Source organism: Haplochromis burtoni, unplaced genomic scaffold, assembly GCF_018398535.1.
Source record: "Haplochromis burtoni strain Fernald_Lab_line unplaced genomic scaffold, NCSU_Asbu1 Contig_648, whole genome shotgun sequence".
Lineage (NCBI taxonomy): Eukaryota > Metazoa > Chordata > Actinopteri > Cichliformes > Cichlidae > Haplochromis > Haplochromis burtoni.
In genome coordinates, this window is record NW_024583009.1 from 135,447 (window position 1) to 148,062 (window position 12,616).

The 12,616-nt window shown below is 43.5% G+C and overlaps 2 protein-coding genes across 3 annotated transcripts in view; one reads left to right on the forward strand and one right to left on the reverse strand.

Annotated features, from left to right (window-relative positions):
• The window catches only part of LOC102304260 (lysophospholipid acyltransferase LPCAT4), a 25,596-nt gene that overhangs the window by 7,771 nt on the left and 5,209 nt on the right, over positions 1-12,616 (forward strand). The window contains exons 2-14 of one of the 2 annotated variants that reach the window (XR_006053142.1): positions 553-916; positions 1,280-1,392; positions 1,511-1,571; positions 1,905-1,963; positions 3,546-3,580; positions 4,077-4,131; positions 4,443-4,525; positions 5,295-5,420; positions 5,531-5,696; positions 5,886-5,978; positions 6,060-6,198; positions 9,253-9,381; positions 10,366-10,480. Coding sequence is in view for 1 of the 2 variants with exons in the window: in XM_014329952.2 (XP_014185438.1) it covers positions 553-916; positions 1,280-1,392; positions 1,511-1,571; positions 1,905-1,963; positions 3,546-3,580; positions 4,077-4,131; positions 4,443-4,525; positions 5,295-5,420; positions 5,531-5,696; positions 5,886-5,978; positions 6,060-6,198; positions 7,703-7,860 (1,452 nt within the window). In the remaining variant the exon portion in view is untranslated. Of the gene's footprint in view, positions 1-552; positions 917-1,279; positions 1,393-1,510; positions 1,572-1,904; positions 1,964-3,545; positions 3,581-4,076; positions 4,132-4,442; positions 4,526-5,294; positions 5,421-5,530; positions 5,697-5,885; positions 5,979-6,059; positions 6,199-7,702; positions 8,338-9,252; positions 9,382-10,365; positions 10,481-12,616 lie in introns of those variants that run through there. The other variant, XM_014329952.2, reaches the window with a different exon arrangement.
• Positions 8,441-12,616, reverse strand: LOC102304561. Its single transcript, XM_005949305.1, has 7 exons — positions 12,566-12,616; positions 11,113-11,611; positions 10,928-11,028; positions 10,583-10,788; positions 10,336-10,464; positions 9,229-9,309; positions 8,441-9,113 (listed from the first exon to the last, which is right to left on the reverse strand). The coding sequence occupies exons 2-7, from the start codon at positions 11,583-11,585 to the stop codon at positions 8,607-8,609; spliced, it is 1,497 nt and encodes a 498-aa protein (XP_005949367.1). The 5' UTR covers positions 11,586-11,611; positions 12,566-12,616; the 3' UTR covers positions 8,441-8,606.

Sequence of the window (12,616 nt, forward strand, 5' to 3'; positions counted from 1 at the left end):
AATGATGTAGTGAAGGTCAGACGTTAAACCTTTTGTCAGGTTTTTCATGGTCAGATCTACCCATGCCACTTATCGAGCCTTATAGACCTTTTATAATGGGTTATACACCAAGTCACATTAACCTGCTAACATACAAACTCACATCGACTTTTTTAAAACTCAGTTCTTCCGTAATGAGGCATCTCTGTTTTGATATAGAGATTATAAATCCAAATCATAGTGTTTCTGTACAGAGTATATAAATATTACACATCTGTAAACCAGATGTTTGTTTGGATTTTCTTTGAAAAGTTCGTTTGAACCTTGACACGGAGGAGTTCACTGTAGTTGCTTGTACCCAGATCATCTATATTTTGGTCTTCTAATCATGCTAACATACTATTACGCATACAAACGAGAACTAAAGCTTTAACATGCGTTTTTTCATCAATTGTGTGTTTTTTAAGAATTATTTTTCTTAAAAATGAATGAAAGTCATGATGATGTGTTTCACTTGATGGGACCCCTGCATTATGTTTAAACAACTCTAATTTTACCCATCTGATCCTGCAGGGCATAATCCTGGGCTGCACCCTGCTCCCCATACGGGTCTTCCTGGCGTGGATCTTGTTAATCGCTGCTTGGATCGTCGCTGTGCCGAGATTGGCTGGCCTGTCTCAGGAGGAACGCTCCAAACCCTTATCAGGCTGGCGGCGCTGGTTGTTCCACCCGATCCTGTGGCTGCTGGGCCGTGCAGTGTTCTTCTGCGTGGGCTTCCATTGGGTTAAGGTGAAAGGTCGTAAGGCGGATGTGAAGGAGGCGCCGATCCTGGTAGTGGCGCCCCACAGCAGCTTCTTGGACATGGTGATCATGTTTCCAGCCGGGGTGCCGTCAGTTGTGTCGCGGTCGGAAAACATAAACCTGCCGGTCATAGGAGGTGAAGAGAGAGATGGAATTTGTTTACTTTGCCATTGTTTATACACCTGGAAGCACCTGTTGGATCGCTAAAGAGTTTCTTTTTAAAGTATCCTGATGGGAGCTGTTGGTGTTTCTTTGTTTTGCTGACTGAGACACAGTTCACATTTTACAGGCTGAGCTGTCACTTTAGTCATTTATTGAGGTCTAGCTTGCATTTGCAGTATAGACAGGATGCCCACGTACTGTGTAGTAATATCTAAAGTAAAACATGAAGATGATCCAGTGACAAGATCAGGAGCTTCACTCCTCTAGCTTCTAATCTGCTCTATCTGCTCTAATAGTTCCTGATTAGATTTCTGGGATTTTTTTTTAAATGTTTCAGCTCTGCTGGAGTGCAATCAGTCTGTTCTTGTGAGCAGGAGGGATCCTGAGTCCAGGAAAGAAGCCGTCTCAGAGCTAAACAAGAGGGTCACCTCCGATGGATCCTGGCCTCAGGTGAGATGTTTTTGTGTCACTCGATACTCTTGTGGGTTATGTCGTCTTTCTGCTAAAAGGGATCATTAATATATTCAAGTATAAAGACTGAAACTGCCCTTTCTTCATACCTGCATAGATACTGATGTTTCCTGAAGGAACCACAACTAATGGCCGCTGTCTGCTCAGATTCAAGACTGGTGAGTTAAATCTACACACAGAGACAAAGAAAACCCCCTGAAACATAAATAAAATCTCACGTGATGCCATGTTTCATTAAAAACTAAACCTAATAATAATAATGATTAAAAAAAAGTTAAAAACACTGTTTCTGAGATCTTAAGCAGCAGATTTGGGTTGTAAAAGAACAAATACATGGAGGTTAAAGGCATATCTAATCGTGTTACATGCTTTGAGCTTCGACTCCTCTCACTCCGTGTCTCAGGCGCTGAGCACTCGACGTAATAGGAGGAATCAAAGATTGAGAAGTGAGTGAGGAGTTCTGTCTTATTTCTGTGTCTCTGTCACATCAGGTGCTTTCGTTCCCGGCGTCCCCGTCCAGCCCGTCGTGTTGCATTACCCCAACGAGCTGGTGAGTAAAATCATTAAAGCAGCAGCTTGATCTAGTTATCAGCAACACAGCAGCTTTTTGTGAATGAAACCAAACATTTTTCTCAATTACGATGAGGACAAAACCTCCATGAAATGAAGTGTAATAAATTGTAATTGTACGACAATGCAGAGGCAACATTTAGTTTCCTGCCAGTAGAGTTATGTGTTGATTTGGGGGTGGGTTTTTCAGGCAAGCTTTCATTTGTTTTGCTGCCTGTAGTTAATCTGAATGAATGCAGTTAAACCTGCTGCAAATAAAGACATTTATCTGCAGCTGCTTAAGCCTCGCACCTTAGGCTGTCATGATTTGGCATATTAATAACATCCTACTGGACTCCATTAAGTAATGCTTATCTGTCGGTGAATATTTCCTGGTCTTGGTCTCTGCTTAAAGAGATGCATAGTTCTGTAAGAGATCAGGATGTTTGCTCAGCCGTGACACTGATGAGTGACGAGCAGCAGTTTAATGGAAAGGCAGATTATATGGTAATAACAACATTTTAAGAAATTAGTCAAAATGAAAGGTTGTAACTTAAGCCTGAAGGTTAGTTGATCACATTCACGCTGCGATAGCGCCGCCAACTACATGCATCTCGTTCCATAACAGCATCCTCTGCAGCGACGTACATACGAGTCTAGTTTGACAGGAGGCGAAGACCAGAAATGTAATTTTTCCTCCCAGTACCAGGCAGGGTTTGTGAGCTATTTTAGCCGAGATGGCTGCAGTCAAAAGGTTACATCTATCTGCAGCTGTTCAGCTAGCACAGCGAAAGAGTCACAGAGCAGGTGTCTGTGAGCTGATGTGATTTTAGGCCAAATACAGCACAGAGGGAAAAGGAGGAGCAGGGGTGGATGTAGGCTGCCAAGCCCACCACCAATAACTTTTGAAATAGTCCTGCTAAAAGGAAGATGAACACACTGGAGCAATCACTTTGAGCACTATCTACTATATGCATTGTTCACCTGGTCAAAGAGATTCATATAAGCCCTTTTTTGGGTTCAGTAGCTCCCCCATGGATAAGTAAACATGCAGACTGGGGGAGCAGAGGATCGAAACACTGCCCTTCATATGGCCTTCTCTGGCTCTACCTCCTGACCTCCAAGTATCCAAGAGAGTTTCTTTGTCAGAGCGATGAAACTAAACTGCTCTGCAGACACATCAGAGTACAGGCTGACCAGAGGTCCTTACACAGAGGAGGACAGTAAAGTTACATAATAAAACAAAACAACAAAACAGAATGAAGACAATCGTAGTGATAATCTTAATACTGAAGGAGAGTTAATCTTAGACTGAGAGAGCCAAATCAGCATTATTAATGTCATGTGGGAGTCTTTGATATAGTCACTGACTGACAAGTACTTGTGAGGCCTTCTAAAAGGAAACTGTTTGTGGTGCCAGGCACCATTTAAACACACTGTGGCGTTTGCACACGCTGGGTCCTGTCAGCGTGTGCAAACGGGGGAAATGAAATACTGTTAAAGTCATACATGCTGTGAGAAAATGCGTCACTCAGACTGATGCTAAACAGTTTAATGCAAGCTTTTCTCTGACTCTCCCTCAGGATACTATTCGCTGGACATACAAAGGAAGCAACTGGTGAGTCTGTTCACTTCTCCAGCTCAGAATCTGTGTGTTTGACATTTTGAGGCAGCACAAGGAATCAGCTGGAAGCCTCCTGGACTTTGGACTTTTTTTTTTTTTAACTCTTTTACTTTCTGAATTTGCTCATGGGCCTGAGAAATGCTGCTCATGAGTTTTAACTAATACACAGAAAGTGAGTATTAGCTTGTTAGCTTTGCATCAGTGTTATAAATCCTGAATGGTTAGTTATACAGAGGGCTACTTAAAAAAGAATGAATTTAACAGACAGTTCAGACAGTTAAATCTGAGACTGAATGTAAGCACAGGTTTTTGCACAGGTCCCTTTTTTAGCATCAGCAATCAGTTTATTTAAGAAAAATATGTAATAATGAGTCACATATATTACAATGAATTACTTCTTAGGGCTGAAAGTTGTATAAGTGGAAGAAAATAGATGGATGTGTGGATTTTGGAAAAAATAACCAATATCTTCCTGTTTTTGTCTCGTTAGGTTTCAGGTGCTGTTTCACACGCTTTCACAGCCGTACACCAACATCACTATTGAGGTAAGAGCTCACCGAGGTTAACCACCACGCTTGTTATCAATCATTAGACGTTATCAGCACATCTGATGATGTAAAGGTGTACACAATGTGCGTTTGGCACAGGTGATATCAGCAGTGGAGGGTGTGAGCGGAGGTGTGGCAGAGATTACGTCTTCAGTTTTTAGAGCTGCTTTGACAGCGCACGTGTCTGCAGACGAGATCCTCTGCGTGCGTTTGTGTCGATTCGTGTGCCTGCCTCTCTATTGAGCTGTTACTGTTGTCTAGACGCTGTAAACACACAAATCAATGTTTGCCTGTTTATTGTGCTGCAGTTCCTGCCGGTTTACACTCCGTCCGAGGAGGAGAAGAAGAACTCCAGACTGTTTGCAGGCAACGTTCAGAAAGTCATGGCGAGGTGAGACCCACGTCACACAGCTGCTTTTATTATGACTCACTCGTTCGCCTGAGTGTATCAGTACTTGCTTCTGGAAACTGCCGTCTGCTATCAGCCATGCCGAACTAAAACGTGTGACCCTCCAAACTAAAAGGAATCACAGACACCACTGAACACATGACAAAAACCGCCTATTTTCTGCATCCAGTGTCCTGCAGGACTGTGCGGCTTAGCTGGGCCTTCATCTGAGACCCTGACATGTCACACTCAGCTGTTTTAGCAGTATTGTGCTTTAGATAAGATGAATCCACCTGATTACAGCCAGTTAAGGCTCATTGATCGCCTCATAAGAGTTTTGGATGTTGTGTTTTTATAAGTGTACTGTCATTAAAGATGTCTCATTATCATTCTGAAATGAAACTCAAACTAGCTTTAGCTGTTTTAAATAAAAAAGGCTTGCTGAAAGGCACCTGCTGTTGGTTTTTCTGGTATCTCAGGGACCAAATATTTGTATAATGACTTCGGTGTAGGAAGAATAAATATCTACATTAGTTGTTTTTGTTGGTGTATGTGTAAACTGCACTTTGGAGTCACATTGATCCTAACAGAGCTCACAGCCAGTGTTTCCATTTAGAAAGAAGAAAATGTTAGAATAATAACAGAATCATCCAGTAGTTCAAATAGAATCACCCCAGACCTGAAAGGACTCTTCAGGCAGATTAAAGGGAAATCTTTGTTTGACTTTGTGTCAGTTGTTGTAATCTGTTTGCTTTTTTCTTCTGTATGTTAGCGCTCTGGGAGTCCCTGCCTCAGACTACGTGATGGCAGGCCGGATTCCAGTCAGTAAGCTGAATGACCTCTCTGTCCCGCTTGAGTCTCCTGGGAAAGAAGCAATGACACTTCTATACAGAAAAGGGTGAGAGCCCGTTTGGATTTACCTTTTACTAAATCTGGTTTATTTATCATGTGAGAAACTCCTCCTCATCCTCTCCTCACACTGTGGTCTTTGTCCTCCTCTCCTATCAGTCTGGGCCCACGTGATGTAGAGGCAGCGTTGGACAGGATGATTGACAGGATGATTGACAGGTGTCGCTCAGGAGCCGAGGGCACAAAGGCCAGCGCAGAGGAGCTCGCCTCCATTCTCGGGCTTAACAAAAAGACAGCCATCCACATCTGCAGCCTCTACTCTAAGGTACTCTTATTGTTAGAGCCAGCCAAGCTCTTCCTCAGCCACAGATGTTCCAGATGTTTTGATTTTTGAGGCTTGTCAGTTTATTCAGTAGCATATGAGTTTGCTGAAGGAAGCAGAGCAGAAGAAAGGCCACCAAAATAAAAGCTCAGGTGACAGAGAACGTGTTTTTGTGTGCTTGTTTTGTTTCAGGATGACACTGTGGACCTCAGACACATCTACTTCAATATGGCAGCCCTTATCGGACATGTGGACGAGATCTCTCTGTTTCACTCTGCTTTCGCTGTAAGTTCTGCTCTCTTAGATTCATATTTCGAGCAGACCTCTTGTTTTTGTCGGTGATGACACAGCCGTCTTGTGTTGCAGGCGTTCGACAGAGAGGGCAGAGGCAGTCTGACTAAAGAGGAGCTGACCGAGCTCATGGGAGCTCTGCTGGGTGTTCCTCAGCAGAGCACCGAGGAGCTCTACGACACTGCCACCGAGGACCAGGAGCAGCTCACTGAAGGTGAGAGTCAAACGGCGAAGCAGCTGCTGACGGCACATCGCTGTGCAGCCGCTGGAGATTATAGAGCTGCGTGTTAGCGTTGTTGCATACAAACTACAAACTCGTGGTGAGTGTGAGGATTAGCGAAAAAGGTGCAGACACAGGAAGTTTTAGTGATGAAGCATCGACCTTGCTTGGTTGAGGCTAATATCTGCTTTAACGTGTTGTAGTGTATTGTGTTTTATTTTATTTAAACAAGCCCCTAAAAATAATCAGTGGTCACTGTGGGCTTCTCTGGCTGTTTATTAGCACCGTTTATGTGCAGCACATCTTTAAGCTCAGTGTTTAAAGGCTTACAAGGTTCAGGGGTCACCAGACACAGAAGTGAGTGCCCCATAAAAGAATCACTCTGAGTCGGCCTAAGATTTCAGTGGCTACATGAAGCAGAGGATCAGGACGCTTTGATAGCCAGTAATACAAACCACACAGCAGCATATTAATTACTAACCTTGTGTTGTGGATCGATCCTCTCAGCTGTTCTCCTGACTGTTTGCCTTATGATTTCATTTGTCTCTGCCCATCAGGGACCTTCACATTGATTTTTATTGAGGGGAAAATGCTCATGCTCCAGCTTCACTGTGCTAATGTGTTTATATTACCCTAACCATAGCCTGTAGCTAGCCACCAGGCAGTGCACTGTTATATCCCAGCTAGCCCAACTTCAATAATCCCACAAATATAGCTGCTGTTTATTTCCTGTTGTCATTTATGTGTGAAGTAACAGCAGAGCTGCACGTTGTAGCTTATTAGAAATCCCTCAGTAAGAACGCTTTGAACTCTAGGTGATGCTGCGGTGTTTGAGCTTAGGACCAAACAAGAGTTTGGACTCACTAACAACTAATCGTGTCAGAAAAACACGGGATAACAAAAACTTTGAAACCACAAACTGGAATATTGAGGCTGAATTTCCAACTGAATTTCGTGTTTCCAATGGGAATAATGCATGTCGACATTTGATGTGCAACACTACATGAAACACAAGGCTGGAAGGAAGATAACTCAAAGGATTAAGAACCCACGAGGGCCATCACATCCACCAGCAGAGAGTTACGTCTGTAAATAATAAACTAGCTGCATTAACACAGGAGCATAAACACATAGCTAGCCTGCAGGACCATGTTTGTGGGCTTCTTTGATGAAGTCCTCAGTTTAATGTGACAGCTCTTTTACTCAGCTCAGGTTTTTTGTACTTATTTACTGTTGACAGTGATTAAAATAACCTCTTTGCTCCCCGAGCCTGGGGATCTGGGCCTCTGCATCAGCCGACTGAAAAGCCAGTTTTGTCTAGTTTATTAGTAACTTTATATTTTATACTACAAATTTCTATCAGAAAAAATAGTCATCAAACCTAGAGGATACATGTGTTTAACCTGAGCTTGGTCTTCACTGAGCTGTGGTGCCTTGTGCTGTGTTAAACTAAACTGAGGGGGATGGGAGGAGCTAAAATGTCTTCACATTTCCATAGAGAGCTTGCTGCTCGTGTTGACAACCCACCCGATATATCAGAAAGTGACAAAGGAGATCCTGCAGTCCAAGGGACTGCCATCCGCCAACGGGACGTCTGTGAACAACAACAGAAGCCTCCTGAACAGCTCCGTTAATGAGGACAAGAAGTCCGAATGATGATCTCCTCTCTGTAATTGGACCTTCTTTGTGTTTCCCCAGAGTGCACGATGGCGGGGCCAGATAGAAACAACAGAAACAGCTAAAGATTGTATTTTCAGCTTTTAAGTCTTTTTTTTCCAGCTGTTATGTTTCAAAAAGTGTTACATATCCTATTAGTCTGCACCGACACAGAAAAGCCAAAAAAAGAACCTCTGAGGTTTAAAGTTAGTCTGAGTGATGCTGCTGTGGTGCTCAGAGGTGTGAGGACAGCTCCTGTTTGTTTTCATCCTCATCGTGTACAGTCACTGTCATTTGTATTTATAACCTTTCCACTCATATGTGTTTTAGTGAATTTTGTGTTGTTAAAGGGATAACGATGATGATGATGATAGTAATGATGATAATTGCATGTGCAAAAACAAAGTATACTCTGGCAGATTTATTCTGTGTGAATGAACCATGTTTACATTTAACAATAAACTGTGAATTCATTTACAAAGCCTTGTTTGTTTTCCCGCCTTAAGCGCCTGTAACAGATCAAACTGCAGCAGGAAATGGACGTTAAGTGTCCTGAGGTGTTTGTCACAAATAAACATCATTTTTCTCTTACTCATTTATTTTTCTTTCAAACTGTTGCTCCTAGCTTCTTTTGGCTTTCCTGCTTTTTGTGTGGGACTCTACTCCAGTTGCTCCATTGCCGTCCCTGCGTTTTCTCCCGAGCGTCCCCTCTTCCCGCCGGCTTGGTTGTTTGACGCGGATGATTTTTAAACTTGGGGCATTGTGTTGCGAAAAATCCCTTCAACATTGGGACTCTTGAGCTGTTTCTTCTTTGTCGGCTCCAGAAACTGCTCTGCAGTGCTCATTAGTTTTGTTTCCCGGCTCCGCTTTCTCTTAAATGACTGGGTTCTTTGTTTTTTCTGCAGTTTTTTCTTCTCCTTGTCTTTCTCTGTTCCACGTGTTCTTTTAAGGACCGCAGCAAGCGCTTCGAGAATGTTGGTCTTGGGTTTGGTCTGGTTCTCCTCGCTCGCCTGAACCTCCTGTTCGAGAGTTTTGGGTGAAGGCGGTTCTTCTAAAAGGTTTGAAAGCAGGAGGCGGGAGCAGCTGATCCCAACTTCATTCTGGGATGAATTTTGTCCGTTTCTATTGGGGCTACTTGCAAAGAGGGAGCCTGGAGCATCCAAAGAGAGTGACTGTGAAGATACCGAAGGTGTTTCTCCGTAGAAATGATCGCTGTTTGCAGGACATGGAGGCAGCTCCTCCTGCAGGATCATCTGTAGAGCAAGAGAACAAACAAAATATCCCCTAAACATTCATTTTCAATAAATGTTTATGTTTTTGTTTTTTAATTATTGTTACTGTACTGTATCAGTATTTAAAGGATGCTACCTCTTGCTCTTGTTCTTCAAAAAGGTCCTGGCTGGCAGAGAGGAGAGGCATGAGGGCTTCGATATTCACCGTGGACTCCACCTGGCACAAAGAGCAAAGGCAACAGTTTGAACAACAAAACATCATAAAAAGGGCTAATACTCAGGAAGTGCTGTGAGCAAAATGTGCTGCAAGTATAGTTGCAAAGCTTTTTTATGAGTGAAACATGTTTTTATTAAACATGTGAACATAATACAAAACAAACTCTTGTAGGGGATACAAAGTTAGAGAAATACAATTTTTTGAATTTACGAGGATCATGCACATGTAGTACAAGCAGAGCGTAGTGGTCAGCGGGACACAAATTTTGTGTCCTTTGCTGTGTCCAATGTGAAAGGGCCTTCAGGGTCATCCAGGAAAAAAACTGGACTCTAAGTAAAAATCTGTATTCACCAACTAGTTGGCAAGTGGTAGCTAACCAGTTGCAAACCTCCTCCGTCAGTAGTTTTTCATGGAAGACGCCAGCTTGCCTGCAAACACTCGTCAGCTGCACTTTTACAAGCTTCACTATGACTCTGCAATTAGTCGACAAGTATTTGCAGACATGCCAGACCCTTTTTAGGACCACATTCTCCTAGCTACACCCAGCTACCTCCAGCAACCACTAACCGACCACAGGGAGGTTACACATTTTCCTGAACAGCTGGAGGATGGTGGACAATCTGAGGGAAACTGTCCACTCACACTAAAGCCTCACCTGCTTAATCATTCTTTTTCTCTACAATGGGCCCCAAAACATACAAAACATAGCTTTGTGTTTTATGCAGTAAATCCTCAAATTATTGACTGAGCCATGAACTCATCATGACGGTGGTTATTGAGCCTGCCGATCAAGTAAGGAGCAGGTTGTTTTCCAGACTATTGCATTCAGATTTAATGTTTACAAACAGAGGCATCGCCCCCTGCTGGCTATTACAAGTAATTCAAATCACAGGTCCACAGGTCCCCATCAGCTTTTTCTTAACAGTTGCTAACGGCAACAAATATATAACACTTCACATAATTTATTGGTGTGATGCTGTCTTCCTGCTCTAAATATAATGAAAGGGTTATGCATGGACAGTTTACCTTACTGACAAACTCCTCGTCTCTGCACAGCTCATCCATATACTCCAGGAAGGAACTGTTTTCCATGTTCAGGTACCCAGCCTCTCCATGCTCCTCCTCCCTGGGGTCTTCAGCCTGAGTGGGAAGCAGCTGGAACAGACGAAGGGTAAAATATCTATACACAAACACAGCTTACAAAATTTCTTTTTTCTACTTGTGGATGACTTGGTTGAAAAAGGCTGTTTACAGTTTCAATACAACTGCTCACCTGGTCAAAGAAGGGCCCTAGGAGACTAAAACATTCGTCAATGGAATGTTTGTTCACTGCTTCCTCATCTAAAGAGGCTGTAGGTCCGGGAAAACAACAGTCCTCTGTAAGACTGGCTGGGATGTTTTCTTTGGGAGTCTTGCTTTCATTGACTGTGTTGCTTTCATTGCCTGGGTTGCCTTTGTATGGATTGTTCTTCTGGTCCTCTGTTAGTGAAGACAGACATAGTAAAAACGGGACAATAACTATTAGCTTTTATTTCTCACTACTCTGCTAAAAGTCTAATTAAATTTCAATCATATTTGATTTTTTTTCAGCTGGTGGTCAGCTTAGCTGTTCAGGTACCTTTTGCACAGCTCTTTGACCCCTGACCTCCTGACCCTTCATCCACCTCTGTCCTCTGTCTTGATGCTGTTGTCACCTCTGCGGGCGAACTTATGTAGACCCTGTGGCACAAATGGTGGGGTCAGACACAATCAAGACATATCCAGTATTAGTTATTGTAACATGTGCAGTAATAGAGCCCTTACTGGTTTGCACAGTGAGTCTGAGGGAGCAGCACGATCTGCGGACACAGAATTGGTGGGAGGTGCCCGGGCCTGGAGCTGAAGGGCAGCTGTATGTAGGGCTCGGCCTTGTAACTGTAGCTGGGCATGGGCAGCCAGTAGGACTGTTGAGGAGAGTAGGGCCTATACAGGGGCTCACCAGGCGATAAAGGCTGGAGGTGGAGCGGAGGCGGGTAGACAGCTGGCAGGAGGATTTGGAAGGAGTCCACCTGGGCTGGGAGATGCTGCACAGCATGCTGCTCCTTTCCTGGATGCCAGTCTACTCTATTTCTTTGCCTTTCTGCAGCTCTTGTTTGGGGGACAAATGGAATTACCCTTGCAGCTGAGCTCACAGGACAGAGCTGCTGTTGCTGAAGGTGCTGCCAGTGTTGCTGCTGAAGGTGTTGGTGGGGGTTGGGATGTTGCAGGGAGAATGGAAACAACTGAGCTGGATCCATCCTGGTTCTGTGCGTTTGCTTCTTTACTGTCAGAGATAATAGGGCGATTCATATTGGTGATTTTAACAGTTAAAGGATCGATGAGGATCAAGAAAGACCATTCTGTGTTACACTCTTTTAGATGTCAGAGGTGAAAGCATGATGGGCGGACTGGTTGGAGCTGATAAGAAGGCATCAGTAACTCAAATAAACACTTGTAGGTGCACACAAGGTAAGCAGAAAAGCATATCTGAATGCACAGAAGCAGAAGACCACATCTGGTGTCACTGCTGGCAGCCAAGGACAGGAAACTGAGGCTCCAATTTATACACAATTCCCAAAATTAGACAACTGAAGATTATAAAAACGTTGCCTCTTCTGATGCCCAAAGGCTCGTGTCTTATCTTAAAGCCAGCTTTCACTCTTGCAAACAGGTGCTTTGGAACTCCACGTATGGACAGCTCCACATTAGCTAACATGTAAATGCTTAACGTGGTGTAAAGACAAATGTGTCATTAATAACACAACGAGCTGTGACCGTGTCACCTACGTGGACATATGTCAGAAACGACAAACAAGCCGAGCCTGAGAAGCTTAGAAGAGCGATCTGCCTTTGAAAAGACCGTAGTAAGAATAAAAACAGTGATGCTGTGGGCTGTGTGCTCTAGCAGAGTATACTCTAACTGTGTGACTGTTAGACAACAACATTACTTAGCCGGTCTCAGTGCATGCAGATAAGTTTTTATTATTAACTTAGTGTTTAGGTGAGGGAGTTTAGATGCTTAAGACTGGGTTAGCTGAACTGGTGGTACAGAGTCACCTCTAATTTCAGCACAGTGACTTAACATGAGCAGTTATGACAACCTTTATGAAAACAATCAGTGCTCAGTGAAAGATATCCACACAGTGGTGTTTGCAAACACAAGACAGCCTTTCAGCGTTACATGCACACGACAGAAACAGTGCACACTGTAGTTAATAGCATTTCTCGGTTGCCTTACCTTTGTTAGTGAAGATAAACTAATCTTCTCTTAGATGCTGTAGTAGGTGCA